Here is a 15,782-nt window from a genome sequence, read left to right on the forward strand (position 1 = left end):
AAGTGAGTGCTGTCACTTAAGCGTAGCCGGAGAAGCCAAGAAACGAAAAGCGGCTCCTAGGTGGACTTCATGGCATGCATTAGCTCTGAATCAGAGGCTCAGGTAGTGGGATAGGCAGGGCATTATCTCCTGTGCACAAAGCCTTCAGCTGACACTGTTGTAAACAGCCCTTTCAGCAGAAAGTGCCTGTGGACCTAGGCATATGTAAATCTTTTTGGAGAAGCTCCATTTTACCAACTGGATAGCAACCCCTGCCCCAGGGGAATGTCATAGAATTTATTTGCTTGGAACAGAATTTTCCAGTGCTAATATAGACTTGTTGTCTTTATGAGATTTAAAACAGCACTCTTCAAAGATGGCTTTTATGTTCAAGGAAGGGTTTTTTGTATCAGTACACAGGGAGACTATGAAATGTTTCATGCTTGGAGTTTGGTAATGTTACTTGGCATTTTTATTTACGATTCCATTTAAATTGGTTACAGGTACTCTTGCTCCCCAGTTTTGAAATACATTATATTAATTATAAAAGGAGGGAGAAGAAAAAAACTAATTGAGTTTTAAAGTGACCGGTTTCTTGACTCTGTTGAGTTTGAGTTGCCCTTTGCAGTGGATCTGATTTACAGCTCAGTGTAGACATCCCCCCACACTCCTTCTAAGGGACAGATTGGTACTTCACACTCTACAGAAATCAGGAAACATCCCTGGAAGCCGTGCTCACATTTTGGCTTTCTCGTCTTCAGGCATTCATGATTTTTCTAGCTAAAAATGTTGTTTTAAATTGGTGACAGTGAACTTTATGGTTACATTTGGGTCCATATTGAAACTGGAGTTATAATTTAGATATGAAGGTCTAGAATTATTTTAGGAAAATGCATTTATTTAAATGTCTTCCAGTTTTATTCATTTGCATGTGCACTTATATTTACTTTTTATGGCGATAAGTTTCAACTCTGATTAAATAACTGGTGGCTCGTCCCTGGTTTCCAGAAAGTGTAGTAGTGGAGGGCAGTGCAGTATCATGCAGTTATCATGTAGATAAGCATCTGAATTTAGCTGGCTCTTGCTGCTTGGTAGTTATTTATTTCTTGTAATTTTTTTTAGAATTCTTCTTTTACAGCCAATTCAAGTCTTTCTCATTCTCATCAGAAGAAGAGAAGAGGAAACTAATATTTATTGAGCATGTTTTATATGCCAAGCATTTTGGGAGCCTCTGGGGAATATAAAAAATGAATGTGGTATGGTTTGCTTTCTGGTGGCAGAGAGAAATATGTAAACAAATAAATGGAATATAACTTGATCAACAAACTTATAATGAAACAATAGGTAAGGAATAGTAGTGAACAAAGGAAGGAAACAACATTTCTTAATAGACGGGGGAGTTTAGTCAGAGAAGCAGTCACAGAAGAGCTGGATCTTGAATTTTGATTGAGTATTTGCCAGGCAGGCAAAAGATGCAGAGGTATTTCATGCAGTGGGTGTTAGTGGTGGGAGATGTACATGCAAAGCTCACTCTGAATCTGTTTGCAGGAAATCTCCCATAGGAGTGTCCAGGACTGAGAGCTGGACTTAGAGCCCTAGATCTGTGGTCATGTCACAGCTCTGCTATTTAGTAGCTGTGGGATTGTGACATGTCTGAACCTGTTTTTTCCTGTGCGATGGAGATAATTATTCTCCTGTGTATCACCCAGGGTTGTTGTGTAGATCAAATTAGTTAATGTGTGTAAAGCACAGGGAAGATAGTGCAATATGAATGTGAAGAGTGATAATAGAAGTCTTAGTGTTTAACGTGTCCATAATTATATTTAAATTCTCTCTGCTTCACTAACTCCTATTCCTTGTGAAACCCCCTTTGAGTCTTTTCTCAGTGCTCTAGAGTTCTCAGCTTCTCTTTTCAGAGAAGCTTGGCCTTTGCTGAACCACTGTGGTTAACTTCCTAATCTGGATTTCTGTCCTCCAATACACTCTTCCCATCTCCTGATCTACATTTCCAGCTACCACCTGGATGTTCCCCTTCACCTTGGACTTCCTGGTTCTCAAGACTAAATTTGTTTCCTTCTATACAGATTCACTTACAACTTTGTTCCTGGCACCTGTGCTAAGAGCTTTTCCTATATTATCTCAGTTCCACAATAATCTTATGATACTGGGTACTCTTGTCCCCATTTTAATTATAGTGAAACTGAGATTCAAAGAGATTACATAGCTTTGCCAAGGTGGCATAGCTACTAAGCAGCAGAGCCATGATGCGAACCCAGGTGTGTTGATTACAGTTCCTTCTCTTAAAACCACTTTTCCCTACTTCTCACTTTACTAACGTTACAGTAAAGACCAGGCTCATTAACTTGGCATTCGGTGCTCTTCATGTTTGCTTCTTCATCCTCTTTTCTCACTCTTACTCTACATTTTCACTACTACTTGCCTTTCCTGAGGGAAAATTTGTATTTTCTTATCTCCTTGCTTTTGCATATGTGCCCTTTCCCATCTTAGTCTCCTTTTCCTGTGTTCACCTGTCAAAATCCTGAGGGATGCAGGGCGGTGTAGTGGAATAAGCCAGGGCGGGAGTTGAGTAGATCTCTTTTCTGCTTTCCCTCACAGTCTTGATCTGTTTCACAAAGGGCTGGACCAGTTTACATTTATACCAGCAAAGTATCGCTGTACATTCTTGCTGACATTTGGTATTGTCAGGATTTTTAGTTTTTGCCTGCCTGTGGGTTTGTGGTGATATCTCACTGTGGTTTTAATTTGCATTTCTCTGATGACAAACGAGGCTGAGCAGCTTTCCATCTTTTTTGTCTATTTGGCAATAAAGATTCACTATTTTATTAAGTGCCTTTTAAGCCTTTTCCCCATTTCTCTATTGGATTGTCTTTCATTGATCTATAGCAGTTCTTTATATATTCTGGATATGAGTACTTCTATGGCTTATCTTTTAAAATTTCTTTTACATTATTTTAGGATAAAAGGAAAAATTTAATTTTAATGGAGTTGAATTTATCACTATCTTCTTTCATGGCAGTGCTTTTTCGTTATGTTTAAAATGTATTTCCCTATATATTTTCTCAAATATTATTTTCTAAAATTCTGCCAGCCTTTTAGATTAGGGTCTTCCTTAGACATTTTCCATTCACATGGTTGCATCATGTCTCTGATTTAGCAAGTGTTCTTGTCTTCGAATTAGGGATATTCTATAAGGCATTTTGCTATTCCTTTGCTAACACAGGGTTCCCCTTAAAGTACAGAAGTCATGCTACACCCACCCTCCTTTTCCAAAAGGTGTATCTCTTCCTCTCTGTGTCTCAGAGCTCAAGTTTCTGGGCATAGGCCTGTTCCTTTCAGTGGTAAGCTTCTAATAGCGTCCTCTGAGTTTCATCCCTCACGGTTTTCAGGGTTCCTCCCAAGTACTACTAAAGAGGCCACATTACTGCTCTCCATCCGCCAGAGATGGCAGCCTGTTGGAGAAAGGGGATCACCTTTTCCCTTCATTACACTGCCACACCACTCTGTCGCCCAATTTCACCTTCCAAAAGGAGACAATAAGTAGATTACAGATGTATCCATGGTAAAACTAACTTCGGGGTATATCTGACAAACATTTCTGTGTGTGTGTGTGTTTGCATTTGCATTTTCACTGCTTATTTTTATTAGCAGGGTTATGTGATGCTCATCCTATCCCATTCATGGAACAAGACTTGAGAGTGAAAAAGTTCTGTATGACCCAGTGATTTGGTTCCCTCACTAATCTGTTTCTGTCCTGTCCTCCAGAGACTAGACTAAATCTCCAAGGGAGAAATAATCCCAGTTGCAGCGTGCACTCAGAATAATAAGTGCAGTCAGCTGCCTCTCTCTCTCAGGTCTGTGGAGGAAACCAGAGGAAGTTTTAAAGTCCTCAGTTAACCAGGTCAGTAATATATCCATTTTCCTGAGGCCTCCCTCCTTTCACTCTGAGCCCAGAGCTCTCCAAAATACTGACCAGCCTGAACTGGTAGCCTCCAGCACCAGACTTTTTACTCCCCTTACTCTTAAATTCTTATAGAGTACTCTCTGTCTACTTGTAGATGTGCATTTTTCTGTGGAGGAAGGAGTTATAGCTTTCATCTGATTCTCAGCAGGATCTGCTCAACTTCAAAACTGAGAACCACTGAGCTAGACTTTTCAACTTTTTCAAGGTCAGTCCCACGGAGGAAGGCCTCTTACTTTACAGACCCAGGGAAAATTGGGCTTCTACTTTCTAATCCACATATTCGTGTGTCTGGAAACTGTTCTGAAAACTCTCTTGCATCCTGATAGTCTTTTATATTCCTTTTTTCATTTTTCTACCCTTTTATCCATCAAATAATGTTTATTTATCAAATATTGAGCACCTAGATTGATTATGCAAGTTGCCATAGAATATACAGAGATATATTATTGGTGAGCAAACAGTCTTAACAGATGAGGTAAATCACATACATAGATAACACTAGCGTAGTGAAAAAAAAATGAGAAGTGCTGTAGAAGAGGTATGTATAAATTGCTTTGGGACTTTAGAAAAGGAAGAAATTACTCTGGTCTGGGGCAGGTAGCAGGGCATGAGGAGGTGCTGAGAAGACTATGTGGTGGATTCTGGGTTATAGAAAATCCAAAGCATTTGGACTAGGTCTTGAGAGATGGGTAGATTTTAGATGTGTGGAAATGTTAGATGCAGTATGCCATCTCTGGTTCTTTATTCATTCAGATGAGACTTGAGTATATAATGTGACTTCATGGAGTTTAAATTTATCAGGGAAGATAGACTCTGAACAGGTCATTTCCTACTTAATTGCTGTTCATTCATTCAACATACATTTGAGTGACTACTAAATGCTATTCCTAACTCTTAGAATATAGCAGTGAATAAAATAGCCTCTGTGCTTATGAAACCCACATCCTAGTTGGGAGACAGAAAGTATATAATATATTGTCAGGTAAGTATATAATATATTGTCATGTAGTGATAAGTGCAGTGATGAGAAATAAAGCAGGGTAAGAAGATAGAGTCATAACAGCAAGGTGAGGCTGTTCTAGTTAATGTGATCAGGGAATGCCTCTTTGAGAGGAGGACATTTGAGCAGAGACCTAAACAAAATGAAGAGAGCAATCCCTATGAATAGCTGGGCAAGGAGTTTTCCAGATAGAGGGAACAGCAAATGTAAAAATCTCAAGATGGAAGATTTTAGTATTCTATGAATAGCAAGAAGATCTCTAGGATTGGAGTGTAATTTGCAGAGGAAGAAGTTGTAGAAAATGAGAATGCAAAAATAGATATGGACCAGATTTGACAAGACCTTGTGGCATGGTGATGGAAGGATGTTGGGAAGCTATTGCGAGAATGACATGATCTGATTTGTTTTAAAAAGATCACTCTAAGGCTTCCCTGGTGGCGCAGTGGTTAAGGATCCGCCTGCCAATGCAGCGGACACGGGTTTGAGCCCTGGTCTGGGAGGATCCCACATGCCGTGGAGTACCTAAACCCATGTGCCACAACTACTGAGGCTGCACTCTAGAGCGCACGAGCCACAACTACTGAAGCCTGCACACCACAACTGCTGAAGCCCACGCACCGCAATGAAGAGTAGCCCCCGCTTGCCGCAACTAGAGAAAGTCCACCCGCAGCAACGAAGACCCAACGCAGCCAAAAAAAAAAAAAAAAAAAAAGATCACTCTAGTTCCTTTGGTTCAAAATAGAAGTCAGGAGACCAGTTATTACAGTAGTTCTGCAAGGAGATAAAGGTTGCTTGGATTTTTATAGTAACAGTGGAAATGACAAGAAGATATATTTTACAGGAAGACTTTCTGGATAGATTGGATGTGGGGTGTGAGAAGGAGAGAGTCAAGGGTGATGCCCCAGTTCGGTGCCATCTGCCGAGAGAGGCAGTGCTGGGAGAGGAATGGGTTCAGGTGGGGACCAAGGGTTCTCCTGTTTGAGGCACCAGCTGACATCCAAATGAAGATGTCAAGTAGGCAATTGGATATGTGTCTGGAATTTGGGGGAAGGGTTGAGGCGAGGCATTTAATTTTTGGAGTTAATAGCATACAGAGAGATTTAAAGCCATGAGACTGGATGAAATCATCTAGGGAGTGAGTGTAAATGGATCCTCTCCCTAGTGGTGTTTAACATCTTCCTCTGTTACCTATATCAGGTCAGATTTAAGTTCAAGTTAGGGGAAAATACTTCACAGATGGTGGTATTTACTTCCTAATTATAATACATACCTCAGTATAGTATTTACTTCCTAATTATAGTACATCAGGAAGTACTTTGGTTCTTTCTCTTTTTATGATATTTGTATTAATCAGTGGGTTCAGATATTGCTACTCTGGTCCATCTATTATAAAACTCAATCCCCATCAGCATTTAGTAACCATTGATGATCATCTTCTCTATCCGTCATTTCAGTAGGGATATCAGAATGGTGATAATGAAAGTCTTTAAGTCCTTCCTTAGTTAGCTGAAACTCTTCTATAAAGAAGAATTTTACCTCATCAACTGTTTGGCTAACCTGAGGTACATTTTATATAGGAAAGGTAGGATAAATGTTTAGAATTTTCTGAGGTTCACCAGAGAGAGCCCTTTCATGTTGATTCCTGAGTCCTTTAGATGAGACTCTAGTAGCTTGTGATAGCTTCCTTGTTTTTCCCATATGACAAGATCTTCCAGGTTCTTTTTTTTTTTTTGTAGTTTGTTTGATTGTTTGTTTATTTATTTGTGGCTGTATCTAGTTGTGGCGAGCGGGGGCTACTCTTTGTTTTGGTGCGCGGGCTTCTCATTGCTGTGGCTTCTCTTGTTGTGGAGCACGGGCTCGAGGCGTGCGGGCTTCAGCGGCTGTGGGGCACGGGCTTAGTTGCTCCGTGGCATGTGGGATCTTCCCGGACCAGGGATCAAAACTGTGACCCCTGCGTTGGCAGGCGGATTCTTTTTTTTTTTCTATACACTTAAAATTTTTAATCCAGTACATTTTTATTCAACATTATGGCTGACATTTCATTAACAATGAAAATGGCCGTAGCATCCTATAACTCCAATAACTTACAGTGCTTTAGTGATTTTTCTTTTTATTTATTTATTTATTTATTAACATCTTTATTGGAGTAAAAAATATGGAACGCCTCACAAATTTGCTTGTCATCCTTGCGCAGGGGCCATGCTAATCTTCTCTGTATTGTTCCAATTTTAGTATATGTGCTGCCGAAGCGAGCACGGCAGGCGGATTCTTAACCACTGCGCCACCAGGGAAGTCCCCAGTTTCATCTTGTTTGTTTCCTTTTCTAGACTTAAATTAGCCATTTCTCGAAGGAGTTCCACAACCCTCATTCTTAACCAATATGTGATATGGAACGGTTTTAGAGTGCCTTTTGTATCCTATGACTTTAAGGTGATCTTTTTTTCCCCGTAACATTTATTTTATTCTTGTTTGTACTGCGATAACAAAAATAGAATGAAAATACTTTAAAAATGCAATGTATTAATTTATATTTTAATTATACAGTTTTGAATGACTTGATTTATACATTAAACCCTGCTACCATACAGCATTCTCTGCTTTAGTAACTCAAAAGTGAATTTAGTGCCTAAAACACTAATTCTTGAGTATAGCTAATCTAAACCATGGAGATTATCATAAAATCAGAACTGGGTTGGTTTTGAAATGTGCTCACTGTTGTGGCCTCTCCCGTTGCGGAGCACAGGCTCCGGACGCTCAGACTCAGCAGCCATGGCTCACGGGCCTAGCCGCTCAGCGGCATGTGGGATCTTCCTTGACTGGGGCACGAACCCGTGTCCCCCTGCATCAGCAGGCGGACTCTCAACCACTGCGCCACCAGGGAAGCCCGAGCCTTCAAATTTTATAAAGTCAGAATTCTGGTTACCCTCTAATATTTTCTCCTTGGTCTGTGGGAACCAAATCCTTTCTGAAACCGTTAGCAGAAGAAATAAATACATAATAGAAAGTAAAGGCCTGGAACCTTTGTTTAACATCTTTCCAGAAGACTACATTTTACCTTATATTCTAACTGTAGCATGTCACTTGTTTTCTTTCACCCCTGCCTCCAGCTCTCTTCTTTCTGAGATAAAGTTTGTATGGGATGAAACGTAAAAAAGAACAGTAGACCAGTGATTGTGTTGTAGCCACCGTGCTTTAGATGTAGTGTATGCACACGTACCTCCTGCCTGTGCTTTGGGCTGTTCTGACAGTGCCCAAGGTTGTGTTAATTCTTTGAGGATGGTCAGGGGCAGATCTTCCTAAATGTTATCGAATTTGCTCGGCACATTTAAGGAAATTGAATGGATTTGCTGATTTGAGTGATGTCAGATTTCTTTTTCTTCTCTAATTTGTCAGTGAATTCTCTGTTTTTTGAATGATATATTTTGGGTCAGGTATGAAACCAGGATTCGTGTTTTAAGGCAGAAGTGCAGGAGAGCTGGTTTTGTAATTGTATATTAATTTAAAACTTAGCTGTTGCTTCACTCTTATGTTCTCATGCAGGAAGGGGCCTAAGGGGAATCTTTTTAGAGATTTCTGGCTTAGCCAGTTGAACTTTTTTTTTTAACTGTTAAAGAAAAGGAGCCTTGTTTGTTTGGAAATAATGAACAAACGTGGAAATAATGAACAAATTAATGAATGAACAAATGAATAAATCAGTGAATCTGACAAGAGTCAGATTTCTGTTATCACATTTTCATTTTAAAACTTTGGGAATATATTTTTAGAGTCTGTATTCTGATTGTGTGAATGAATATCTTTGTAATATGTTACTTTGATTTTCTGGGTGGATATTATAATATTCATTGGGGACAGTTATGTTAATTGGAATCTGTGACATTATAATGTTTGGAGAAAGATTTCTTTTAATAACTTTTTGTGCATTGTATAAAATGAAGATCTTTCATTAAACATGATCTTTGTGTGATCTAATTTGAACATTAATCTGGTTTGTTGAAAGCAGGCATCTAATTTGAAACCTCAGAGTTAAACTCAGAAAAACATTAGACATCTCAATTATAAGCACATAGAGAAACTACTAGGAGCTCACTCACTTCATTCAGGTCTCTGCTCAAATGTCGCTTCATCCAGGAGGCATCCTCCCTAACCACCCTACTGGTAAACTAGCCTCAGTTTCCAATAACCAGCATTTTCATATTATATATTTTTTCCCTAGCACTTATCACTATTAGACTTTTGATTGTGTACACCGCTGCATCCTTGCCACCTAGAACAGTGCCTTGCACTGTGAAAGTTACTCCATATGATTTGTTGAATGCGTAATTGTTCACCATCTGTCTCCTCACTAGAATGTAGGCCTATTGAGGCTGCCTGGCATGAGGCTGGCCTTCCAGCATTTGTTTGAAAGAATGAAACGAATGTGCTACCAATAGTGATCAAATTCATATACACACACACGTATGTATGATCACATCTTGATTATCTGTTTAAATTGCACATAGATTTCTCATCCAGAAGTAGATTATTAGAAGGATATGGTGTTCTAAGTAACATCTAGGACCTACAAAATCTGCTGTCTTTTTTGCTAATGTAGATGGACAAATTTACATATAGGGTCACCTTTTTCTTTTTCAGTGACTAAATAACACTGGTGTATGTTAATATTGTGCCCATAGAAATCAAAGGATACTGTCATATGAGTGTCATGTGACTAACTCGTTGAATGGATTAGTAGTGGATTCTTTTCTCCTATTTGCTTCATTTTTGTTAAATTGAAAATTTTTGACATATTGTGTAATGCTCATTCTTATTTCTAGTGTAAATGTCTGTCAGTTGTGTGCTTTCTATACTGATCTCAGGCCTCAAAATGGAGAATTAAGGGTTTATATTTTTTATGGGAACATTTTATAAACTCTTGTTCACACTTAATTTTTTTTCTATTTCATCTTACATTCTTGTGGTTTCATTTGGGAACACAGTGACAAACTATGTTGAGTTCTTTTATCATTTCCCAGCATACTAGTTGGTCCCATGTGATGGACACTTTGTGAAGCAGTGTGGTACTTCTGGTATTCAGGGCCTTTGTGGGAGAGAGGATGAAAATATACATCAGAACATTGAGAAGTGGATATAACATTAATCTTGGGCACCTTGAAGTGCTGGATTGATCGTAAGGTAATCTGTGCATCTGGAAAATAAAGATTCTTTTTCAGACTACATGGTGAGTGTCCAGTGCTTCTGAATGTGCAGTTTTTTCCTTAGGAAAGAAAAATGAAAAAAGAAAAATCTGCACTTTCCCATTTTTCCCTCCAGTGATTTAGCAGAACTTTTCTCTTTTCTTCAGGTAACTAAACCAGAGAGCAATGACAAAGAAACAGAAGGTGCCTATGAATCAGATCTCCCTGAGGAGCTCTGTGGAAGCCATCTCCTGCAACAGTCCCCGAAAGGCTATAATGACAGTCCTGATGTCATTATAGAGGCTCAGTTTGATGACAGCGACTCAGAAGATGGACATGGCAACACGCAGAATGCTCTGGTTGATGGTGTTAAGAAACTCTCAGTTTGTGTTCATGAAAAACGTGAGTACCGGACTGCTCTCCGACGTTTTATTTTAGTAGATTGTTTTAAATATTGGAATTCTCTCTGTGCTACAGAATTAATCACACAATACAGTTGGTATCTTTCCAATTTCTAACCTGTGGCAGCTTTTAGGAAAGGGGGATCTTTGACAGGCTTCCAGCTGCTGTTTGTGAGGAGGGGACAGAAATGCTGCTGGTGATTTGTGTGGTCAGTGGTTGCTGTTGTCATTTCCTAATGGGTTTTGCATTGTGTTGATAGTTAACCTTGAAATTTCCTGTGATGAGCCCAATCCCACCCTGTGGTTGATACGAACATAATTAAACCAAACTAAAATCCTTACAAAAAAAGCACTTTGTTTTACCCTGGATTTTGCTTTAATTTTAACTTGGTACATTTCATCCTTAGTGGTGAATAGATCACCTTAAATTTGATAAGTAGATTATCTTTACAAAGTGTTTTGATTGTAAACTTTAAAAAAAGCCAGTCTTATTTTCCCTGATCAAAATTTAAGCCATGGGTCCCCTGGATACTGAAAAAAGCAATTGCAAACACATAGGCGAAGAGCTGTGACCAAGGGCCCTACCTGACTGCAGTCTGGAAAACTTAAGGGAAAGTAGCAATGAAAATTGGGATATTTCAATGTATAGATTTCTAGGAGGTTTTAAGTGCAGGGAATATGTTTTCTAGCCAGATTGATTTTTATGTATGTTATGAAATGGAAAACATTGACCTTGTTAGGCCAACTAGATTATGAGGGTTTTTTTATCAGGAAGAAGTTTCTGGCACAGTCCCCACGAAAGGCTAGAAGAAATGCCAGAAGATTACTAAAGGAGGATGTTCAGCAGACACCCTGTGATAGGGATTGGTGAGCACAGTTCTCTGACATCCTGAAGAAAGCTGGAGGTGATTTCAGGAAGTGACTGCATAAGGATCACCCTGTGTCTTCACTGCTGATGAGGTAGTGATCTCGGGCAGCGAGCACTTTCTAAAAGCCTGTGTCGCTTTCTGGTGCCAAGTACTACTCATTCAGAAGGACTTCCCGACTTTGAAATTCTATCTGAATGAAGAGGTTACTGCTTCCTCACTGCCCCACCTCACTGCTGACCTGAGGGCACCCAGGTTCCTTTTGTTTTTGTGGCCTGCTTAGATAACTAGTGGTTCCACTGTTCAGGGCCCAGCCAATTTCATTTGGATGTTATTCCTTGAAAATTCCTTCTTCTGATGTTTCTTCTTTCTTCCTTTAAAAACAGTTTAATAACCAGGACCCTAAATAGCCAAATCCTCATCTGCAAGGTCACCAAGGGAGAGAGGTACTTGAAGGACAAAGCCAGGGGAAGGAGTACTTTAAAATTTACTGGGTATTTGGCCCAAAACCACTTTGTGGAAACCTAGCTCAGGTGATTGAACTTGGAAGGCCTCAGCAGCCTCTTTTCCTCTAGGTTCCAAGTTGAAGGGATGAGATGCTTCAGTTTCTCATTAGTGATTGGTACCAATACAAGGGCAAGGAAATATTGATGGATGGAAGTGATGGCAGAATTGATGCCCAGGGTGGATATTAATAATTCACTTTATCCTTCGTTTGGGAAATTCTGATGCCAGACGTACTCTTGATTTGTCCTCTATTGTAATTTTCCTGCATCTCTGTTGCAAGTAAGTGTCATTGAGTGCTTTACAAGTCCACCGTATGCAGTTTTTTTCCTTACTGTTTTTACGGTCTTCATATCCTACTGTTATTTATATTGCTTCCTTACTGGCCCTGACAGAGGAAACAGCCTTAATCCTTCCCTCAGAATCTGGTACCAATTTCTCTTTCCTGCTAGCCTCTAAATAGAGAGTTTTCAAACCACATGGCTGTTTCTCATTTCTTGCCCTCTTGATATTTAGGAAAATTACAATTTGCTCTTTTAAAAATCATGGTGTTTTTAAGGATATTTCAACCAGCTTCTCTTCTCTGGATAATATAAAATCTGGTTACAGTTAGGATGTTAGTTCTTTTTGCACCATTTAAGGGTTTGAAATTTGTTATTGAAACAAACCATAACCTTAAGACCATCATAAACTTTTCCTAAGACTTCTAGAAAGGTTCATTGCTTTGTGTTGTAATTGCAAATGGATTATTAATCCTAGTTCACACCTGTGTGCAAAAGAGTGGTTTTTGTTTGAATATCATGTTTTTTTTACCCAAAGCAAACATGACATATTACATGTGTATACTTAGTATATCCCTTTTTGACCAGGAAGCATTCATATCTTTACCGTAACTACCAATTTCTCTGGTAATTGAGCAGGTAACCCCAGCTGTATGCAGCAAGTGCCTATCATTGCATTCAGAGAAAAGTTTCTCTGGGCATCTCAGACCTACACAATAGTTTCTTCTAGGAAGACAACATGGATCTGGATCATCCTCAGCCCTTGAGAGAATAGGCCAAAGACCTGGGCCCCTTTTGTAGGTCCAGTCCCACAGCCTCCCGAGGCTGATCTTTTACCACTTCCCAGGCAATGGCATTATTGTCAGCATAGAAAACTGCCATCTGTGTCAAGACTGGGGACAACCCAAATAAGTATTCTTTGGTATCAAGTATTTCAGTAACGATTGCCTGATTAGCAAACTCCAAAGGATGAAAAACATCATGACTAATTGATACAGTAGCTCTTTATCATACATCTTTGGGAACTTTAAGAACACTTCTGGCCTCTGAGTCTTGGCGATGGTGACCTAATCAGGTTGTGATGTACTTTTCCTGTTCTCTACCTTAGTAGGGTCTGTCAGAGATCTTGTTCAGCTTTCTGGTCTGGAGACAAGCTTCTGCCAGTACCCTGATGACTGAACATGGGTTTGAATGTAGTGTCGGTGACCCTCTAAGTTCTCGCTTTTGTCTCTGGTCACCTTCAACTCTTTTTTGAAGGGAGAATCCACATTCCCTTCCGAGGGAATCCTTGTTCCCTTCCAAGGTTTGAATCGATCTATTACTGCACCTCCTGGGGCCTGCCCAAGTCAACCTTAGGAGTCAGGAAGAACCCTTTTTTTCACACTTAAAATTCGTCTCCTTCCAGCGACAGGCCTATTCATTGCCTAAGTTTAAGCTCTCTTTCCTTGGATAAAAAGTAACCGTATTTCCCTTTGGCTGAGAAAAGCAGATCCATATGATTATTCTCCTGTGATACTTTGGGGTTACTGAAATGCCAAGAACCCTTACTCCTGACTGTCTAGAAACCCTTCTTTCTCAGAGCTAATTTTTTTCATTTCCTTTCTGCTAGTGTTTCCAGATTCTGAGATCAAATCTTTCTTATATTTTTGTTTCCTAGCTCTCCACTGTGTATAATGATGATTAATATAATTAGAAGACAGTTATGTTTGCTTCAGAAATTATATTAAAAATTAAATATAAGGCAGTTTCCACCACAATTTTTGGACAATGTTTTGTGCCAGTGTTTTAAAGTATTTTTTTGTTTAAAAAAAGAGTAAAGCCTTGTCCAGTCCTATGTTAGAAGGATACAGTGGGAATTTTTGCTTTCCTGTCTTTTATTTATTTATTTTTAGCTGCGTTGGGTCCTCGTTGCTGTACACGGGCTTTCTCTAGTTGTGGCGAGCGGGGGCTGCTCTTTGTTGCAGTGCGCGGGCTTCCTGTTGCGGTGGCTTCTCTCGTTGCCGAGCACAGGCTCTAGGCGCGCAGGCTTCAGTAGTTGTGGCACGTGGGCTCAGCAGTCATGGCTCGCGGGCTTAGTTGCTCCGCGGCATGTGGGATCTTCCCGGACCAGGGTTCGAACCCATGTCCCCTGCATTGGCAGGCGGATTCTTAACCACTGCACCACCAGGGAAGCCCTTCCCTGTCTTTTAGACTGAGTGGGTAATGCATTCATATCATGTGTGATTCAGGTAGAGACAGATGGTCAGGACCTCCAGTGTCTAAGATGCAAATCCTGTGCTAGACCAGCCATTCCTCCCTGTGAAGCCCATTATGGTTTATTACAGGATGTTGAATATAGTTCCCTGGGCTAATACAACAGGACCTTGTTGTTTATCCATTCTGTATAAAATAGTTTGCATCTGCTAATCCCAAACTCCCAATCCTTCCCTCCCCTACCCTACCTCCCCCTTGGCAACCACAAATCTGTTCTTTATGTCTGTGAGTCTGTTTCTGTTTCATGGAAGTTCATTTATGTCATATTTTAGATTGCACATATAAATGATATCATATGGTATTTGTCTTTCTCTTTCTGATTTACTTCACTTAGTATGATAATCTCTAGGTCCATTATGTTGCTGCATATGGCATTATTTCACTCTTTTTTATGTCTGAGTAGTATTCCATTGTGTGTATGTGTGTGTGTATACCACATCTTTTTTATCCATTCATCTGTCGATGGACATTCAGGTTGCTTCCATGTCTTGGCTATTGTAAATAGTGCTGCTATGAAAATAGAGGTGCATGTATCTTTTTGAATTATAGTTTTGTCTGGATATATGCTCAGGAATGGGATTGCTGGATCATATGGCAACTCTTAGTTTTTTAAGGAACCTCCATACTGTTTTCCATAGCAGCTGCACCAATTTACATTCCCACCAACAGTGTAGGAGGGTTCCCTTTTCTCCAGACCCATGAAGCTTCTTTTACCTTCTCATTCCTGCCAATAGTTAGAATTATTCAGCTTTCTAGTTTTTTATACTCTAGAGATTAAGTTCTGTAAATTGCCTTTTCATATTGTTTGCCCATTGTTCCATCATAGTTACTGTTCTGTTGTTGATTTGCAGGCAATTCTTATCTATTCTCTATAATAATCCCTTTTCCATTTTAGGCATCACAGATATCTTCTACCATTCTGTCCTTTAGTCATTTGTCTATTAACTTTATGGTGTTTTTCATTGACCAAAAATTCTTAATTTTTCTGTGATAAAATTAATCATATACTTTATGGGTTTTTTTTTTTAGTTTTTTGCATATTCCTAGGTCACATAGATGTTTTCTCATACAGTCTTTTATTAACCCCGCAGTTTTGCCTTTTGCTGAACTTCATGAAGCTGATTCTTTATTGATTGAGAGTATCACTTGGTTTTTCTCCTTTAAATCTATTTTTGTTATTGAACCATCCTCGAATTCCTAGGATAACTCCTACTTAATCCCCATATATTATTATTTTTTAAGTACAGTATTGGATTTACTTAGGTAATATATAGTGTAGGATTTTTTTGTATCATGTTAAATGGACCTATCATTTTCTTATCATTATCTGGTTTTTACAGTC

The 15,782-nt window shown here is 39.4% G+C and overlaps 1 protein-coding gene across 4 annotated transcripts in view; it reads left to right on the forward strand.

Moving 5' to 3' along the window:
* The window catches only part of DIS3L2 (DIS3 like 3'-5' exoribonuclease 2), a 382,646-nt gene that overhangs the window by 115,961 nt on the left and 250,903 nt on the right, over positions 1 to 15,782 (forward strand). For all 4 annotated transcript variants that reach the window (XR_014016571.1, XM_081243341.1, XM_081243343.1 and 1 more), the window contains one exon: positions 10,303 to 10,537. Coding sequence is in view for 3 of the 4 variants with exons in the window: in XM_081243341.1 (XP_081099467.1) it covers positions 10,303 to 10,537 (235 nt within the window). In the remaining variant the exon portion in view is untranslated. The remainder of the gene's footprint in view (positions 1 to 10,302; positions 10,538 to 15,782) is intronic.

Source organism: Mesoplodon bidens, assembly GCF_964165515.1.
Source record: "Mesoplodon bidens genome assembly, chromosome: 8".
Taxonomy (NCBI): Eukaryota; Metazoa; Chordata; class Mammalia; order Artiodactyla; family Ziphiidae; genus Mesoplodon; species Mesoplodon bidens.